This window comes from Larimichthys crocea, unplaced genomic scaffold (genome assembly GCF_000972845.2).
Source record: "Larimichthys crocea isolate SSNF unplaced genomic scaffold, L_crocea_2.0 scaffold397, whole genome shotgun sequence".
NCBI lineage: Eukaryota > Metazoa > Chordata > Actinopteri > Sciaenidae > Larimichthys > Larimichthys crocea.
The window spans coordinates 323,537-343,130 of NW_020855181.1; the positions used below are offsets into that span (position 1 = coordinate 323,537).

General features: G+C 39.9%; 2 protein-coding genes across 4 annotated transcripts; one reads left to right on the plus strand and one right to left on the minus strand.

Annotated features, from left to right (window-relative positions):
* The first annotated feature begins 1,543 nt into the window (after positions 1 to 1,543).
* LOC104936028 (hypothetical protein) lies at positions 1,544 to 7,161 on the plus strand. 3 transcript variants are annotated; one of them, XR_003461957.1, is made up of 7 exons: positions 1,544 to 1,653; positions 3,490 to 3,767; positions 3,911 to 5,854; positions 5,930 to 6,034; positions 6,291 to 6,353; positions 6,656 to 6,767; positions 7,026 to 7,161. XR_003461957.1 is itself a non-coding variant. In XM_010751967.3 (6 exons), exons 2-6 carry the CDS (start codon positions 3,497 to 3,499, stop codon positions 7,052 to 7,054), a joined length of 2,412 nt encoding a protein of 803 aa, XP_010750269.3. In that variant the 5' UTR covers positions 1,544 to 1,653; positions 3,490 to 3,496; the 3' UTR covers positions 7,055 to 7,161. The 3 variants fall into 3 exon arrangements, 2 of the variants coding, with proteins under 2 accessions (XP_010750269.3, XP_027132297.1); XM_010751967.3 differs by lacking the exon at positions 6,656 to 6,767; XM_027276496.1 differs by lacking the exons at positions 6,291 to 6,353; positions 6,656 to 6,767.
* A 108-nt stretch (positions 7,162 to 7,269) lies between these two features.
* On the minus strand, positions 7,270 to 19,101 carry gad3 (glutamate decarboxylase 3). Its single transcript, XM_010751965.3, has 16 exons — positions 19,009 to 19,101; positions 16,745 to 16,852; positions 16,115 to 16,221; positions 15,436 to 15,571; positions 14,578 to 14,668; positions 13,879 to 13,991; positions 13,264 to 13,379; positions 12,226 to 12,305; positions 11,817 to 11,871; positions 11,298 to 11,414; positions 11,123 to 11,187; positions 9,628 to 9,706; positions 8,686 to 8,835; positions 8,229 to 8,336; positions 7,954 to 8,043; positions 7,270 to 7,851 (listed from the first exon to the last, which is right to left on the minus strand). Exons 1-16 carry the CDS (start codon positions 19,028 to 19,030, stop codon positions 7,678 to 7,680), a joined length of 1,611 nt encoding a protein of 536 aa, XP_010750267.1. The 5' UTR covers positions 19,031 to 19,101; the 3' UTR covers positions 7,270 to 7,677.
* Positions 19,102 to 19,594: the final 493 nt, after the last annotated feature.

Below are 19,594 nucleotides of genomic sequence, written 5' to 3' on the forward strand. Positions count from 1 at the left end.
AAAATGTTTTTACAAATATGTTTAAAAAAGATGTGAATGACATGATGTCCATAGTTAAGTGGTTATTGTTTCTTTCTGATAAATAGTATTGTCATGTGCAGGCCATGCAACTGAGAATGCAAGCTATGAATCCGATTTGGATTTAGGATTTGCCATGTCTAGCAGGTCACCCTAAAATTGACTAGAATGCAGGAAATTGCATCTAAGAAATACAAAATTTCCTGGGGGAGGACCCCCAGACCCCCCTGCTGGAAAATATGTCACATAAATGAAAAATTTCACCATCCCCCCCTGGTTTCATTTTACAACTCGACTACTGATTATAATGAATAATATGTGTCCCATTGCTCGTCTCAGCTCTTGTGGGACATTTGAAGCACTCTTGGCCGCCCTCTAGTGGCCATGGTGGCAAGTGCAGGTAGCTCCTCATGCAGTGAACCAGCTGGACCACAGCCACAGTCCTGTTGGCACTCGTCATCATTTTTGAGAAAACTATACAAAAAGCTTTTTGCATGCGTGTTGCGTGCGTGTTACCAAAGGTCAAACTGAAGGTGTAATCTTGTTTACAGTAGCAATATTGACACTTAGATAACACAACAAACTCAAACATCACAAGACTCCCAGACTGTACTGTAACAGTTAGCTCATAGATATGGAAGCCCTAAAAGACAAGGTGACAACGTTTTCTCTGTGTTTTCTTCTGGACAGTATCAAACCTCAAATAAACCTTCGGGCTCATTAGTTACCAAAGAATGAGAAGATAACAGATTCATTCACTTCCAAACTTGAACTGATTCATTCTTCAGAGCAATCACAGACATAGAAATTAAATAGATTTAAATAATAAATTATTCATATATACTTTGAATGTTGAACCCTGAATACACAAATTCCAGCAGTCAGAATTCAACGCTTAGCTGAAAATTATTAATGTGGTAATGTAAAATTGAGATTCTGTTCAATTATAATTCATATAAAGAAAGAATGGGAAGTTAATTGATGACAGTTTAAACATTATGTAAATATACAGTGGTGGCTAAAATGATTTGAACACTTGGTAGGAGGAGAGAGACAAACATGAGTGTGTCTTGCCAACAGTTAAACACAGAGGGGGTAGTATTATGGTGTGGGGCCGTTTCAGCCTCAGGAACAGGTGACTTAGTGAAAACTGATGCATCATGGGTAAGAAAGTATACCACAACATTCTGGTGAGACACAGAATAGCATCTGGGAGTTATCTTAGTAGGACTCACTTCATCTGATATTTGTTGTGCTCAGAGTAACATCTGCATGTTTCATGAACATTATGAAATGAAATCATGTTTTGGAGGCTAAATAAAGGTCAATATTGGCAAATCTGCCAGGTAATTTTGGCCACCACTGTATATAATTACTTTGGTTGCAGTGATTCCACGCAAAACACATTTGATATTATCCTAAAAGAAACAGGAAAAACTTTATGATGTGACTGGAGTTTGTCTCCATCTAGTGTTCTGAGGCAGGCTGACGTTCACTCCTGCTCAGTGTTTCTTATCATCTGATGGTGCACACACTTGTGTGATCAGCAGCTACTTAAGCTCAGGTGTGTCTGCTGTTCATTTTCAGTCACTTTCTGCGTTGCTCTGTGTTTTTCATATCCAAGTTCTCAACAAGGTAAAGTCTCTCTGTTCTTTGGTGTGTGAACAACACAACAAAAACAGCACATGTTATTTTGGTTTTATTATTAACACATCATATTTTAAGAAGGAAAATAAGTTCATATCCTTTCTGTGTCCTAGTAAACCTGACACTGTGCTGTGCCTGCTAGTGAGACAACATGGCCCAGTGAGAAAGCTAACTCTAATATAGCTGTTAATGTTTTTAGCCCCATGAGAGGCAGTTCCTCAAATTTGTCATTTTAATTATAAAATTATTTGTCAACTTGTTTAAAAAAACAGCTTATGTTCTGCAGTGAAGTTTCCTTTAGCATGTGTTGAATATGGAGCAGAGCTCGGTGTATATTTAGCACTTCCTCTGTACTGCACTAAAGAGTGAACGCACTAGCTCTGTTTAATATACTCACTTACTTTATATCATACTTAAACTCTTGTCTTCAACTTGTCTCTTGCTCTGCAGACTGGATGTAACTTGTCTGATTTCAGGTCCAAGTTAGGTCAAATAGTATTCCTCTACTTCAGTAGGCAATAACACACAGGATTCATCAGGACTGGCAGCGGATAGAGCTTTTATTATCTTGACAGACAATACAAAGCCCGAGTCATGATAGTACTGACTCTGGCTTTCTCTTATACTGTTACTTTTTTTTTTTTTTGGGGGGGGGGGCTTTTTATGCCTTTTAATGATAGTACAGCTGAAGATAGACAGGAAGCAGAGAGAGGGGGAAAGACACGCAGTATATGGCCGTCCGATGCGGGATTCGAACCGGGGCCAGCTGCAGCGAGGACTGAAGCCTCTACACGTGGGGTGCCACTTAACCCACTACGCTACCGACCGCCCCTCTCATATACCTTTTTATGCAAATTTCATATGTCCTGTCTGTTTTTGTTTGTCCAGCCTATTATCATCAAACTTTCTCTATGACATAATGGTGTAATTTTCCACTCAGGTGGACCCTCAGGGCCGACCCATGTGTTATGGGTTTTCCATTCTTAATGGTGTCTCGTCTCACACCTACTGCTCTTGCAGAAGAAGTTTTCTTTTTTTTTCTTTGTTTTTATTCTTCACTGGATGACACCATTACATTCTGTTTTGCAATTACAATATTTTTAAAAAACCCTTTTACCCTTTCTTACACAATCATGTCAGATTTCTTCAACTGTATTTTTTAAAGATTTATATATTTTACACTGTTTATAGGTTTCACAGTTATATGGTATGTTTTCTAACAGTCTTATGAGTTTAACATTGCTACAAGTTTTCACACAGTTATATTGTAAGTGTTACACTTACACAGACCATACTCTTAAGTCTTCGGTGCCTCCCACTCTGGGTGCTCGCCAGGTCAATCCGACCTCAAGAAAACAGGTGCTCATCTTATCTTGAGTGCTCACCACTTTTAACACAGACCGCATTTTTAAGCTCTACTACTATAAGTGTAGGCACCATCAGCTCCCATCCTGGGTGCTCAAACGTTGTGCTCTCTCTGTCTTACAGCGTTCTGTGTGATTATGTGCATTTCAGTTTTCAAAGGATCATATTGTCTTATATTTCACCTTAAATGGTGTTCTGCTTCCAGTGATTGAATGTTTCCAGTTACCAGAGTTCATATTACATCAACTTAACTGTTTCAGACAATGCATAGTATTCCAGTCTACATGTTTGTTATACTCAAACCATAGCTCATGAAAGAAAAGAAACAGGAAAAAAACAGTTGTAAAACAATGTGGCATTCAGTCAGTTAAGCAGTACTCATGAAATTTTATACATTACTCTGATCACCACATTGTGGATGCACAGATGTGTAACAGTCATCCTTCTCCACCTGTGTAGGTTGAATATGGCAGCAACAGTCACTGTCAATAGACCTCCACCAGCTCATCCAGGACTTATTGGTGGGAATGTACAGTCACGCCCTAACGGCAGTGAACTGAACTCTGGACTGCAGGATCCAGGACTACAGCAGGAGCCTGGACCTTCATCCCAGCCTCAACACCACGTCACTGCACGGCCTATCTTCTATGTCCCTGCTCCGCCTCCACCCCCTTTCCTCCAGTACCAGTGGCCCATGCCCTTCTCTTATAATCCCTTTGCCGGCGTACCAGGCATGGGTGAGTATGATACAAAGTGTAGCCAAGATAACATAAGCATCTATACACTTGCCCTGAAATATAATATGAGAAACTTTCCATTACCAAACAGTTGGTTTACAAATTAATACTGTAATATTTATTTTATTTTTTTTCTACCTCAGGCTATGGTATGGTCATGCCCCCATTCCCTCCTCCCCCCTTCATGGAGGCTCCAGCCTATATTTTGCCGCACCCTCCCATCCAACCAGTTGACTACAGGCGCTTGCTGCACCCCCAGGTCCATCCTTCCAGCGCACCCTACCAGAACCCAAACCAGACCCGCAGGTTCCGCCCGCCTCATACTGGCCCTGTTAGAGAAACTGTGAACTCCTCAGTCCAAACAGAGCCCACACAGAGTGGTTACGGTGATGGGAGCCCACTTGTCATATCAGATTCTGGGCACGGAACTGCCTCAAACTCTTCATCCTCTTCAAGTTCCAGCTCCCAAAAACGGGATTGTGCTGATGTTGAGAACTATGTTTTACCCAACAGTAATACAAATGACTTGGAGGTCAACAGGACCTGCGTAAATGGCACAATCAAACATGGCTTTGACATCCAACATCCTACAGGAACAAAGATTATCCAGTCATCTATCAAAGCAACTGCAGAAACACAGACGTTCTGTAAAAACAGTGTTAGTCAGGAGACTGTTCCCCCTTACAAAAATGGCCACTGCAATATGTGGTCAGTGAGTTCTCAAGACAGCATGGTTCCTGTGTGCAGCTCTTCTCAACAAGAGGATGAGGCTGTCAAAGAGAGACGTGTCTCTGTTCCTGACATCCTGATGAGTTGGGGAGATGCCACGCCGCAGGCAACAAGGCTGAAAATTGCAGACAAGCTAGGTCAGAACGACCTCGAGCTGCCATCTTACGAAACTGAAGTAGAACGCGAAAAGTCAGTTAACCAAAATGCAACTGAGGCCAAGAATGGGCCAGTGGTGGCTGATGTTGAAAATGTCGTAAATTCTAAAGACAGTGAAGCACTTTTTAAGATCCTCAAACTGCCTTCTGCTCTTCATGAGCTTCTCTCAGAGTCCATAAAAGAGAATGAATCTCTGGGACTGGTTGGCTCTACAAGGCAGTGTCTGCCCTCCAGAGATGACCTTCAGCGTTCCATAAATGAATCCTATAAGCTCCCTGAGGATGAGCAAGAAAATGGCAATGAGACAAACCTACATGAAGATACTTCAGAGATCATTCCCTATCAAATGTCTAAAAATAATTTTCAGATTAAGAAAAAAATGAATGAGTCTGTCTGGTCTGTGGAGTCTCTTGCCCCCTTTATCCCCACTAAGGAGTTGTCGCTGCAGAGAGGCATGTTTGAGCCTGAAATAATCATTGAGATGACAGAAGAAGCTGAAAATGGTAGACCGTCAACCCAGAATGACAACCTAATTGTCAAATCTACTACAGAAAGAAGGCAGTCTCGCAGGTTTTCCTCTCCTGACTCTATTCCGATATCAGACAACTGGCTCATTTATAGTACCCCAGCTGAGAAGCAAAGGCAATCAGAGAAGCCAGAAATGCAGAGTGAAAATGATGCTTCTGAAATGACCGGACCGAAACAGGACCAGAGCATGGCTCCTCTAGAAAAGATTCCCTTAGATTCCCTGACTTACCTGCAAAGTAAAGAGAATTTATCTACCCCCACTAAGCAGGACATGAATGAAAATGGGTCTTCTGAACCGGAGGCTAATCAAAGCCCAAACCAGGAATCTCTGACTATAAATGAGCAGCAGGAGAAAAGCCCCTGCTCTCCTGAGCAGAAAGAAAGTCTCCCCTTGAACTCTGCAACAGAGAAGAAAATCTCATCTGTTGGCCCGCTGCTTCTCCAAAATGGAGCTGACATGTGTTTGATGGATAGACTATGTGGGAATGAAGAAGTCAGTCAGCTGGGAAATGAGCAGTTGTGTGTCCCAATGGCTGACCAGACGATAGTCAAAGTGTCCCCGTCAAAGGGTCATTTGGTGGACTGTGGCATCCAATGTACTGGATTCCTGTGTCCATGTGAAAAGGTGCAGTATTCCATGGGACTAAGCAGAGGACCTCCTTTTGAATGTTCAGGTGATCTGCTTCTTAATACATAAAGTGCTGTGCCCTTTGCCTTGTCTTGTGGTTTAACTGTATCTTATCTAATAGACATGAGGAAAGCAAACGGTGGCAAGGCTCAAGGGGGCTTCCACAAGAATGAGAACATTCATAAGAACCAGAAGAGGCATGGCCAGTGGAGGAACAGAGGTCAAGGTAATGGATGTGGAATACAGTAGATTTAAGACCAGACTCCATGATTCTGAACACCTCTGCTTTGAATACATTTGCTGCCCCAAAACAAGCCAGAAAATCTGACATAAACATTTCAAACTGTATAGTCAACTGTTGTAGTTATTTATTAAGTTACTCAATTCTGAAATTCACACCCACACTTATGATCCTCACTTCAAACCATTAAAGGGCACAGAGCACAGATTTCTAACTTGATGAAATCCTCCTATGTCTGCAGAAAAGCAGAGCAGCCAGCAGGAAGCCTACAATGACAACTGTGGCAAGTCTTGGAAATCAAAGGGTAAGAACCACAGATTAATCCTCATCCATGTCAGGAGGGGTATTGGTGCTCATGTGGTACTGATTGTAAGTATCCACATAGTTTAAATGACAAAACCTCTATTCTTTTAGTAGATATTAGTTTGAAGGAGACAGGACACATAATTTGTCTAAATTTTACAAGTTGCCCATTTGAATTCAGTTTACATTGTTGACTGATATGCACTCATATCCAAATCAAAACAGTTTGAGTTTTGATTGCAGTGTAGAACCTGGGCAGTACAGTTTAAATATGTTCTTGGTAATGTTACTGTCAATTTTCAGGGTCTGCTCTGATCGTTCCCAGCATTCAGCTCTGCTGGTGGGCTTCCTTTTTGTTATAGGGCTGTCACAGCCCAACTCAAAGACTGCAACAAGGTGGAGACTGCGCAAGATGGTAGTGAAGAAAATACATTTATTTACAAAAACAAATTTTAAAAAATGTAGTTGTCAGTTAGGGCCAGTGTCATGCCCAGAGCCCAAGCCAGAAATCTGGTCTCCCACTTTCTTTTTTTTTTTCCAAACACCATGGCAGACACTCAGGGTGCTTTTATTGTGGAAAGGTTTCTACAGCTATACTCACTAACCTGCATAATATATTTGACCTCGCAGATGAAAGCATATCATTGCCTTGATGTGGTTTTGCTTCTTCCAGGTGGAAATGGAAGGAACCCAAGGTACTGACAACACTCTACAAGAAGAGACTTTGTTTTTAAAGAATCGATCTAATATTACAATGAATTTAAAATAAAATGCAATTCTATTTTTCAATAAATGTTTGTACAAGTCAATTTTTTTTCTTTTTTTAAAAAACATGTGTATCTTGACGCCTAGTTTTACTGTTCACTTTTTGCCTGAGAACTCCAAGACAAACTCTTGGCGTACAGAATTATAACTTCACAGCTGTTTGTACTCTTTGAACTGTAGTGCTTAAAAATGCCTAAAGTATACAGTACACTCCAAAATGTCAGCAGCATTATACAGTGACTGCTGATGTTTGTTTGCAGTAAAGACCTCTTTCCCATAGCAATTCCACAGGTGATCTAATAAAATGGACTATCATATCTAACATGCGTTTAAACATTATTAGCAGAGCAGATGGCCAGAAGTCCACCTTGCTTCTTAATGTTGGAAAAATGGGGGGCCTACATGTTGTAGATAGTAATGCTGTAAGATGATCAAAAGCTGTAATATTGAACAGAGGCTGTAACTGTACACCCGGGCTGGATACAATGACTGCTCATGGTAAAATGATGGCCTTGTAGTCAGATGTATGAACTGGAGTGAGACCAGACCTGTATATCAGGTCACAGGTCATGGCTGAGCCAGATGATCTCCTCCAGCAGGAAGTCAATGTCTTCATGCTGTGTGGCAGGATTGGAGAACACGCACCTGAAGAAATTGACTTTGGCTCCAAAAGGCTGATAGCCAATCAGAACAGAGCCTTTCTCCATCATCTTGCCTTTGATCTGAGGAGCCACCTGCAGAGACGTGAAGAGAGAAAGACCATCGAGTCTGAAATGAGTCATCTGCAGTGGTGCTATATGTTACTGAATGAGTCCACTGTGATGCTCTGCACTGACCTGATGGAGTCTTGTGTCTCTGTCCTCTCCAGGTGGCAGGCCTCTCAGACTGGGAGGAGTGTACCAAAAACACACATTACAGTGCTCTGGCTGTGTGAAAGGTAGACAACAAATATGCTCCATAAGGACTGATCGGTGAGGAAACATCAAGAGAAAAAAAACCTGAAACTACAAATGGATCCAACAACAATGCCTGGTGTGTGAAGATTTAGGTTCACTATTGGATGAAATAAAGAAGTTGTGTTCTACTTATCCCACATGAAAACAAGCCTTACTTTGTTTTTGAAGACCAGTTCAAAGCCGGCCCTCCTCTGCAGCTGATCATACAGATACTCGGCATTCTCTAAGCATTTGTCGACCTGAGCTCCAAAACCCTCTGAGCCCTGACACACACACACACACTGTGTCAATCAATGCTCACAGTAAAAACACACAATAAAGGCGTGTATTTTGGGTACTCTAAATTCAGATTTGTCCTGCCAGGAGATGTCAGCATGGACTGTGGCTACATAAACACTGTAAAGGAAATAAGAAGAGCTGATTTCTTTGAACAATGCGTTCAACCTCTTTCATGCAAGGAACTGAACCAGGAAGTGACCAAAATCCCAAATAAGCTGGTTACATCCATTTATTTATAAAGATTATTTGTGTTGTGTCAGAAGAGAGTGGAGTAAAAAGAATATGAACCTTCATCACACACACTGGAGTTGCACTGATACTGTACATGAATACCTTTGCCTTCCACATGAGCCAAAGTTTAAAGGCATCCACATGCCGGCCGCACTGGATGCTCTTATCCCCGGTATCATAGCTCACATCGTAGGGTTTGTCCGTCTGGAAAAGGTACTCAGCCCCCATCTCATTACACTCCTTTAAGAGACCCTGCAGAAGACAGGGGCACTTTGATGCAACAGCTGGAGATTATATATGGATGACCTTTAAGACAGTCTTAGAAGATATATGAAATAATGAATTAAAGAATCATGAGAAAATGTTCAGATTTTGCCCAGATTCTCTTTTGCTGCCTGACCTGCTGCTAGAATTCCGGTCAGTCCAGTCATTCACACTGATGAAAAAAGCTTTCTAAAGAGCTTCCACGCTTACCTCTTTTTTTAGCCTATGGAAAGATGGTGGGCTCAGTTAAATATTGAAAAAAAAAGATGACTTGAAACATGAGACTTTTTTAGATTTGGGGGGTCTTAAGCCGTGCAGATGTCTGCTTTGCATTGTTGGTAATAATTAACCACTAAACTCTGAAGATACAAAGTCTAGAGTGAATTTCACACACACTATTTGGGGAGCGAGATTAACAGTTAACACCCTCACTAGCTGCTTGGGTAATCTGAAAGTTTAAAATAAATGAATGAACCAAACTTTGTGGCAGTTCATCCACCAGTTGTTGAGACATTTTATTCTGAACAAATGTCCACCTCACGATGGCACTAAAGAGTAAGTCAGAGGATCACTAAAGTGTATTAGGCTTAATCCTCTGGCTACCATGAACATCCATGTAAAGTTTGATGGCAATCCATCTGATAGTTGTTGAGAAATTTCGAGAGACAGACTGACAGGCATGCTAGCACATTTGAAACATTCATTGAAGAGCTCTCAGATGTCTTTGTGTATTTTGAAATGTACATTTAAGTTAAATAGTAGAAGAGAATCATTTCTTACTTTCTTCTTGACCAGTATGACAGAGCACTGCAGAGGGACACCCATCATCTTATGAGGATTCCATGTTACAGACCAGGCTCTAGAAAACAACAACTGAAGATTGAACATATATATCATATTTCATATTTACTGATGACAAATGGTAAATGGACTGTACTTATATAGCGCCTTTCTAGTCTTCCGACCACTCAAAGCGCTCTACACTACATATCTCATTCACCCCGTTCACACACATTCATACTGTACACTGATGGCGTTGGCTACCGTGCAAGGTGCCAACTGCTCATCAGTTTAAGGATTTAAGCATTCATACACATTCATACACCGATGGCACAGCCTTCGGGAGCAATTTGGGGTTCAGTATCTTGCCCAAGGACACTTCGGCATGCAGACCAGGGAGCCGGGGGATTGAACCGCCGATCATCTGATTAGTGGACAACCCGCTCTGCCTGTGAGCCACAGCCGCGACAACCTGTTGCTAACCTTGCAAAACCAGCACATGGCCATGCAGGAGAACTGTTTAGCTTTCATATAATTGAAGATGACACACCACAGCCACCCAGAAGAAGTCTACATGCATGGTAACACCAGTGGTGGAAGAAGTACTCAGCTCTTGTATTTAAGAAGTATTAATAACATCTATATTGTTATATACATATAACAATATATCATAGTTTATTACCTTTAATATTATTTTGTATTTATGAATTAAATTTCCAAAATTATTAAAGCTGTCAGATATGTAATGGAGTAAAGTGCAATATTTCCCTCTGACGTGGTGGAGAAGGGCAGCCTGGCGGTGGTATGGAGTTTGTAGAGGTGAATGTGGGTGTGAATGGTTGTTTGTCTCTGTGTGCCCTGTGATGAACTGGAGATTTGTCCAGGGTGTACCCTGCCTCTCACCCAGAGTCAGCTGGGACAGGCTCCAGCCCCACCATGACCCTGATGAGGATAAGTGGTTACAGATAATGTCAAATGTGATGGAGAAGTAGAAAGTAATGGCATATGGGCTATACCTATATAGTTCCTTTCTAGTGTTCTGACCACTCAAGACACTTTTACACTACATATCTCACTGGCTTCCATGCAAGGTGCTAACTGCTTATTAGTTTTTGGGAGCCATTCATACACATTCACACACCGACGGCACAGTATCTTGCTCAAAGACACTTCAGCATGCAGACTCTGATTAGTGGATGGCCCGCTGTACCTCCAGAGCTACATCCGCCACGAGCACAAAAAAGAAATAAAAACTACATCAGAGTAAAAGTTTTTTTCATTTGTGATTGATGGTGGTGAAAAACAACCAGGAACCATAGAAAAGAAATCCATTCAGAAGTGCATTATTTATTATGGGAATTTCTATGTGGGTGGTGTTCAGGTGGACTAGGTGTTGTTATTGAAGTCTTTGTGGTGGTGTCCTACAGAACTTCACAGAGAAGACAAAGGCTGTGTGGCTGTGTGAAGTGGTCAGGTTGCGTGTTCATGCAGTCACCGTTCAATGCCCTGTAGTTTCATCCTGTGTCTGTCTGACATCAGCAGGCCTCCACCCCACGCTGCCTATAGGGAAAGAAACATACAGACTCAATGAAGTCCAGAACATGTGTGTATGTGTAAGTGACACGGGTTACATAATCTAACCAGGTGTATGTTACATGTAGGCACCTTACATCAACGTGCATCCACAGTGTGTGTCGATTGCAGATATCTGCGACGTCATCGAGAGGATCGAAGGCCCCGTACACAGTGGTACCTGCTGTCGCATTCACGTAGAATGGAACCAAACCCTGAGAGAGAAGTGAGGTAGACCTTACCATATATATGCATTGTGCTTTATCAGCTGGTATTGTATCACTGTATGTTCTGCTACCTGCTCGTCTCTCAGGTTCTCATTGATCGTGACTGTGCCTAGATCAAATATTGTGGTTGAGCCTGCTGCTGTGGTCCTGTCTGACATCCACCACAAATACTATTGATAGTATTGTTATTATTGTTGTGCTTGTTGTGTTTGCTCATGGTGGGAACTGTTGGGTCTCTGCAAATATTATTACAAAGAGTACAGTCTAGACCTGCTCTATATGGAACACAACAACTTTAGTTATAAACTAGTGCTTTAATAATGTGTGTATAATAATGTCTTAACACATTTAGTAAATTCTCATAAAAACAGTTCATTCAAACATTTATACCTTTTCCTCAGCTGTAACAATGGCAGACTCCAGTTCAGCAGGTATCATTTTCCCTCTTAAAGGATCAAAAATAAATAAAATATTAATATTTACTGTGTGATGTACTGACTGTACACCAGCTAGACTCTAATCACATATATACTATACACAAACATACTATATTGACAATAATTCTCTCAGTAACTGTGTTTAAACAGCATAATAGTAGAATATAATGTGCTTTTAACTATCCAGTAAACATGTAATATATAGCAGGTTTTACCTGTCCACAAACATACAAATATGTCCCCTAAAGACACACACATTAGTCAAATAAAGCTGCAACAGGTGAGCAAACATTTCTTTTGTCCTGCGTCACACTGACTATTAACCAACGCATGTTTACTGAGTGAGTGTCTAACTTACCCACCTTTCATCACATTTCACCGTGACCACATTCTCGCTGCCCAGCCCCAGCACAGCTGCAGATTTCTTTACTGAATAGTGACTCTGAATAGATGAAAAGACAGCTCATAAGCCATTCATTGTGACTGACAGAAGTGGCTGCATTGTTTGATTCTAAGTAGAAGAAGGAATTCCCGGAATACAGACGTGTTGTTAAATTAACTTTCATACTTGATTTTACAAGCCAAAAGTCCCAAATGTGCTGTGGATGAAGTCAGGACATGAAACAAACTGACATGAAAACGAATTATTAGACAGATCACACACGGTAATACATGGGTAACATTATATCTGGCATAACCAGTGGAGGAAACAGAACAAAGAAGAACAGAAAATATAAAAGGAAATTGCCCAGACACGTTCTGGAATACAACCAGAATTTAGTATCGATCTGATACCAAGTAAATACAGGGCAACTATTGCCGATACCGGTACTGTGGAGAATTAACATTTGAACTGTTGATGAAATTTCTTTCAAGGCAGATATCATCTTTAAAAATGGGAAAGGGGGAAAGCCAAAATGCATGATCTCTGGAGGGAATGTGTGGATGTATTGTCATGTTTAGCATCTGTTAAGTGAAACCTTGGAATGCCGGCCTTTTATCTGGAATGAAAATGCTTCACATGAACATTAAAACATTCATGGGCATCACAAGTGTCTTTGTCTTTGTAGGAGATTGTTTACATCTATTATCTATATATTTATTTTACTGGGTTATTGTTGTTTCCAAAATCTAACTCAAATATGCCCATAAACAGATTTACATTAATAGGTTGGACTGCTCAAGGCAGCACCAATGTTGTGTCAAAAAATATGCTTTCAAACTAAAAGCTGGTCAATATTGAATACAATCAGCAGAAGGTTACAGCTGTTCCAAAATAACTCTGGGACTGAGGCTTTTCAATAATTTTCTAATCTCTGAGGGCTAATGCATGCAGGTCCATTTAAGGCTCTGACATTCTTCCAAGAGTGTAGTAGTTTGTGTGTGTGAGATGTGATTACATGTTCTGAAGTGAAGAGGGCTAGCTGAGGCAGAGCTCCCATCCCTCTGGTCTTCACCTCCGGATAGAAGTGATACCTGGCCACCAGGATGCTGTACAGGTTGGATATTGTGCCTCCTTCAAAAATCAGAATGCACGCTCAGAATGTTTATATGACAAGTAGCAGTCACACTCTACAGTTGTCCTGTGCCACTGCTTCAGTTCCATGCCACACTTCACAAAGTAAGGGATACAGTGTTGGAGATTTATGAGGTGTGCTAGGGTACCACAGATTCCAAAGCTCTGGTTAGAGGAAACACCCTTTGTGCACTGTTTGTTAAAGGAGAGGCTTAATTTCCACTGAACTGTGATTGAACTGATTGGGTTTTCAATGACAACATTTATTATTAGGAATAGCGAGTCAAGTTTCACTGGAAACAACTTTGAGAAAAAACATCCATAGCTCTGTAATGTTCACACGCTTCATGTTCACATCTTCTCAATGCTTCAATCAAAGTTAGTGAAACTTTTGTTTGAATGTAAAGTTTAGGCAAAATAAAAGCAACATAGCAATGCAAGCTTTTGTACCTGCAGATGTGTTATGTCTATCCACCCACCTCTTCCTTGTATATATTACCTGGACAGAAGATTCCATCTCCTTCTTCGTCAGACCACCCCACAATGCTCTGCATCTTTCTCAGCAGAACCTCCTCCATGAGGATGAAAACGGGAGACACTTCATATGTAAACCTAACAAAGAAATGGTTTGGATTAGATTGTATATTGTGAGACGTTATAACCTCTCTGGCTTCTTGGGAACATCTTATTTTTAGCTTTTTGAACTGCAGAGATTAAATTACTTAAAGGGATTAAGCAATTCCCAAAACGTCATCAGGCCAAGGTTTACTGTGTGTTGAGTCAACACAGAACTATTGCAAAGACATTTTAACGGTATCCTTACGTGTGTGCTAAGAGTGTGTAGAGTGCACCACAGCTGATCTGGCATCCAGATTTAAACTACACGTCAAGGAGGTGCTTTTATAAAGAAGTGAGGTGACAGAGAGCACAAAGCATGTGCAGGAACATTTGTGATCATTTCCCCTCTCACATTATTTTGTTAAATGTAAGGCTGGGAGTGGGTATAAGGGACTGAACAATAGGAAGTCATTTCATTTCAGTCTGTGCACCAAAACAAATACATTGCACACAGTCAGTCCTAATCATCTTTTCCTTTGCTATCCACTTTGCAATGAATAATGTGAGTGGTACTATGTGTTAAGTACAATACTTGAGTGAGGGTATGAGTTACTTTCAAGCACTGGTGATGAGATCTTACATATTAGTGTTGGCAGTGGAGGTCAGCCACTCGCCAGCTACACCAATCACATCCAAACCTGAAGACAGCTGGTTAAAGAAACGGGGATGGCCTGGAAACACAAAGATCATCAGTCATAGGTCAAGAAACAATTAAACAGAGCCGAGACAAGTGGTGTGGCTGCCGGGCAATGAAAGGTACTTTGTTTGTCTGTCCTCTAAAATCAAAAAATGATTCATCTCTGGGTTAAAGTCCCAGGTCCCAGATGTGAGTGAGCCATATCCAGAGCGAGCCTATATACCACATTATTTTAACATCATAGCTGGTCATGCTCTCACTGCACAATACAGCTGTTTTAAATAAATGCAGGAGTCTGACAGCATGTTTAGTTCACTTTTAATCTGACTAAACTGTGTGAAAATCTACAAAGGTTAGAATAACACACTGAGCATGTCTGAAACTCAGGACATAACAGGACCTGTTCCACTGGGAATATTCAGAGATATAATCCCAAAGAAAACAACAAAAGTAATCTGCATTCTCCTGTGCAGCTTGCCGAAAATACTCCACATCTTCAATATTTCTCTAGTATGTATTTTATGTGTGACAGGATTCCTCACATTGCTGCTGTATTAAGATATGAAAACATGACTATTGCAAAACTGTATCTACACCATTTTTAGATTCATTATTCATTCGATAAATTGTATTGTTAATGCAGTTGTAACAGGACCAGCTCATCTGACTGATCCCTGGGTTGGCCAAAGGTTCATATTCTACTGTGTAACTGGCTGGCTGCAAAGTAGTGAGCAGACAAAGGATACACTTTTTATGCTTTCAATGATTCATACACACACACAAACACACACACACACACACCTGTACTGACACCATATTTGAGTGTGTCTCTGCAGTCCACTAGTAACTGTTCCAGAGTTTCTGGTTGGTCCGGCAGGTTGAGACTGAAGCCCTCCAGTCCCTCCTTCAGCTGGTGAGGATGGTGGAAGTCCAGGACCTAAACCACAGGCAGCATTATTTTTGTCATCATCATCATCTACTGTGTCTCATATTTAATAATGTACATATATAATACATATATACATAAATAAATAATTTCCCCCTGGGATTATTATCTGATTCTGATTCTGATTCATAATACACATTTTTCCAATAAAACCTCTACAAAGTTATACATATACAAAAACATATACAATACAAAATTTGTTATGACACACAGAGCACATGTGTGTCATAACACCACAGTGTTAGAAGTTAGAAGTTCATTACATAAAAACAGACTTTGTATTTTAAAAAAAAACATCTATACACTGGTGGCTTGTTATTAGGCTTCAGTCTTTCATTCTCACCATCCTTCATCCTGTATTTGCTTTTCAGATCTACCAGCACTGAACCAAAATAAGTACTTCTGGAAAGACTGTATGTTGTCTCTGCCCTTTATGTCTATCTTTCATCTGTTTACCTGCCCTGAAGATACACACACTCAGCCAAATACAGCACTACAGTTTATTCTCTGTATTGACAGTTCACCATTGAATACCTTGGAGCTCCTCTGATTTGACTTGCAGATATATTCCAACAAGATGTTGACCAGCTCCTGCAGAAACCCTCTGGTCAACTCCTCACCATGTGAAGCTGGGAGCAGGTCTGCACACACAGTGGATTACATTTTTGAGCACTATAATGAGGAAACATTGTTAAATAGAAGGGCACATGAGGAGCCAACTGAGATATTCTGTCTTCACAGTGATGTCTGAGGTGGCTGCTATGTTTTGTTGTAGGTTTTGTCACAACCTCCTCACAATGTCAACAAAAGTCAAAAATAATTGGTACATCCTAGTCCATGATTTGGATCCACTTCAGAATGTAAGGGCTTCTTCCTGGGCCCTGCTACAACTTTCCAACAAGTTTTATGGAAATGGGGCCAGTAGTATTTTTGATAACTTGCTAAAGGTTGGACAGTGGGTTAATTCCCAAATCCCAATATCACTGTAGTCAACTTTTCAATGTCCAGATCCACTGATCATGCTTAATATGATCAATTTGCAACTTCATTCTCATGGTTAAGATGAACTTTGTACACCACCCACACAGCTAATGAGCATTATACTGCCCATCAGTGACAAAAGCCTCCAGTCCTGGCATGAACCTGGATGACCTGAGCTCTCACCTTTGCTGTAGATGTTGCTGAAATCTGCAGGTGTCTGTCTTCTGTCTCTGCCTGCTGCTGAGTCGTCCTGCTGTTTGTCCCTCACAGCTGATTTATCAATGATTCTGTCTGAAAGTACAAAACATGCATGTTTGATAAATAATGAGCTGCTGGTGACTTAGCTATGTGTTTGGGAACATTCATATCAGCACTGTAACCTGCTTAAACTGTGAACACAACTTTACATGTGAGCAGGAGGCTCCTTAGTCTGTACTTTAGTTTGAAGAGATGGAATGTTACAGATGTCAGTCATTTCTTTAAGCTCCTACAATGTATATTCTTTTATAGTTAAATATAGTGTAAAATAGAATAATGATAAAAAAAAACATATTCAAGTTATTATAGAAGTCATGTGAGTAAAAAAAAAAGTCATCAAATTAGTAATAGTAGTAAAAAAGTGAATATTAATGAGGAGTAAAATAACTAAGTAATAAGTAAGAAAAGTATTTGAAGCTGCAGCCGTAGTCAGTGTCCTCATTTAACATCCTGGCCTGAGTATGAGAAGATCTTCTAATAGAGAAGGAACTGGGATTCCTCTAGACTTTTTTTTGCAGCATGTGGTATAGATAACTTTTAGACCGGCAGAGCACCACTTATTATACAGTCAGTAAAACAAAACAAAAAAAAACACTCTTTGCAGACTGTTTTTGGCAGCGATGTGTAGAGTCTGTACTTCCTTCAGGCCTTTTCATTGTTATCTGTGATCAGGACCACAACAGGTGTGTGTCTTCTTTCATGACATAAAAACAGACTTTGTATTAAAAAAAAAAACATCTATACACTGGTGGCTTGTTATTAGGGTAGTAACTAATATTATAATACATCAAAATAATTGATGATCCAATTCTATCAATGGACAAATCTATTCAACTATTTCTTTTACTCTTATAGTTGAACATCACATCCTCCAACAGACAAACCTGCTGTAACCTGTGTGTCAGGCATGTACCCTTGAACTAATGCTGTGAAGTCTGAAGAATTCTGCAAAAACTTGTCCAGTCACGTGCCATCCTTCCTCCTGCATTTCTGCAACAATGTGACTTTGCAGGGGCTTCTTGCTGATAGTTTGGCTCAACATAGGCATCTTCCAATTGTTACAGTACTGACAGGTAACTTTAGACCTTGTTTGATCTCCCTGAAGCTGATCATTGGCTGAGTCTTCTTTTCTTTTTTTTATTTAGTTCCACGTCTGGTTGCCACTTGAAATAATTTTAGCTAATTTAGCCTATCATTTTCTGCACTTCTGTATATGTCTCCCCTCCGTCCTGGGCAGGAATGCGTGTTCACAGGTGCCAGAAGTTGGTCGACTCCATGCAACACAGATGTAAAGCAGTTCACGGAACAAAATATTAGTTCAGTGATTCACAGTAAAGCTTTATACAGTAAATGTTTAAGTGTTTAAGTTTTTTTTAACAGTCTAATATTATTATATAAGTAATAACTTTTTTTATACATTTTTATTCATGTTTGATTTGGAATAGAATGTGCAGTGTTCCCAATGCATTTGTGTGTATGGAAATAAAGTTTGGGCTTTACTCACTTTTTTAAACACACTGCTATTATTTTGAACACAACTGTATCTATCCTCTTATTTTTCCACTCTCACCCTCTATGAAGGGCACATCAAGGGTGTAAGTGGGCAGGAAATTGATCTCTTATATATTTTGCATAATATTCAAATAGATGGAGGTATAATAACCCCCCCCCCCCCCCCCACTTACTAGTAGGAATCAATTTAACTTTAACGGGGAAGTCCTCAAACTAATTACTATAGCTAACAACTATTATAATGTGTTTTTTTTTTTGTTTTTTGTTTTTTTTTTTTTTTTTTTTTTTTTTTTTTTTTTTTTTTTTTTTTTTTTTTTTTTTTTTTTTTTTTTTTTTTTTTTTTTTTGTTGTTGTTTTTTTTTTTTTTTTTTTTTTTTTTTTTTTTTTTTTTTTTTTTTTTTTTTTTTTTTTTTTTTTTTTTTGTTTGTTTTTTTTTTTTTTTTTTTTTTTTTTTTTTTTTTTTTTTTTTTTTTTTTTTTTTTTTTTTTCACTAAATGTGCCTCATCATTTTCAGGCATGCTGCTGATGTTGAGGACATCCTTTGACAGTTGCTGTACACTCTGCACTTCATCTAAACACACTGTAAATTGAATTGTACAACGGGATGCGTCATTTTTAGTAAGTTCACGTTTAAACTTGTTAAAAACAGAACATCATCAATTGACTTCATTACTTACGTGGCCGTTGTAAGAAATCCATATCACTACAAGGCAGTCAGTTCTTCGAAGATGTCTGAGAGCAGTTGAGTGAGCCTCAGTGATGTCAGTCAGTGTGTGTGATGGTTTGTGTAGAGCCCGGCTTTAAAGAGCATGTCTGAGTGGAGGTGTGGTCTGACTGCAGACAGCTTCACTTCAGACCACACTCAAACATGGAGCTATTTATTGTTTATTGACTTAGTTTAGTTGTTTGTATAGATAGATAGATAGATAGATAGATAGATAGATAGATAGATATCTGAAGTCTCAAAATGTGATATTTTTATGTTGTACACACAAGTTATTTACAAGATAGATACAAGATAGCACTTGGAACTTCAGGGCTCTGTATCAATAAAGAGTGTCTTCACCTAAATAAAAAAAATCATCTGTTTTGTCACAAGTGAGTCAATTTCTGGTTTCATTCGGTTTAAGGAGATGTCTGCCTCCACCCTAATATAATGGAGGTGAATGGAGATGTGTTGATGCAGCTGAAAACAGAAAACACTGCAGGTGTCTCTGCTGAACATGCAGCAGAGGTTCGGGCTTTGTGGGGCGGACACGATGC

Excerpts from the sequence above, each read along its gene's own strand:
- gad3 (XM_010751965.3), bottom strand. The coding sequence starts at position 19,030 with ATGGATTTCTTACAACGGCCAC. Across the intron at positions 16,853-19,008 it reads GGATTTCTTACAACGGCCAC|ACAGAATCATTGATAAATCA; the intron begins GTAAGTAATGAA and ends TTGTACTTTCAG. Across the intron at positions 9,707-11,122 it reads AAACTACAGGGCATTGAACG|AGCCTGGTCTGTAACATGGA; the intron begins GTGACTGCATGA and ends GTTGTTTTCTAG.
- LOC104936028 (XM_010751967.3), top strand. The coding sequence starts at position 3,497 with ATGGCAGCAACAGTCACTGTCAATAGACCTCCACCAGCTCATCCAGGA. Across the intron at positions 5,855-5,929 it reads ACCTCCTTTTGAATGTTCAG|ACATGAGGAAAGCAAACGGT; the intron begins GTGATCTGCTTC and ends CTTATCTAATAG. Across the intron at positions 6,035-6,290 it reads GTGGAGGAACAGAGGTCAAG|AAAAGCAGAGCAGCCAGCAG; the intron begins GTAATGGATGTG and ends CTATGTCTGCAG.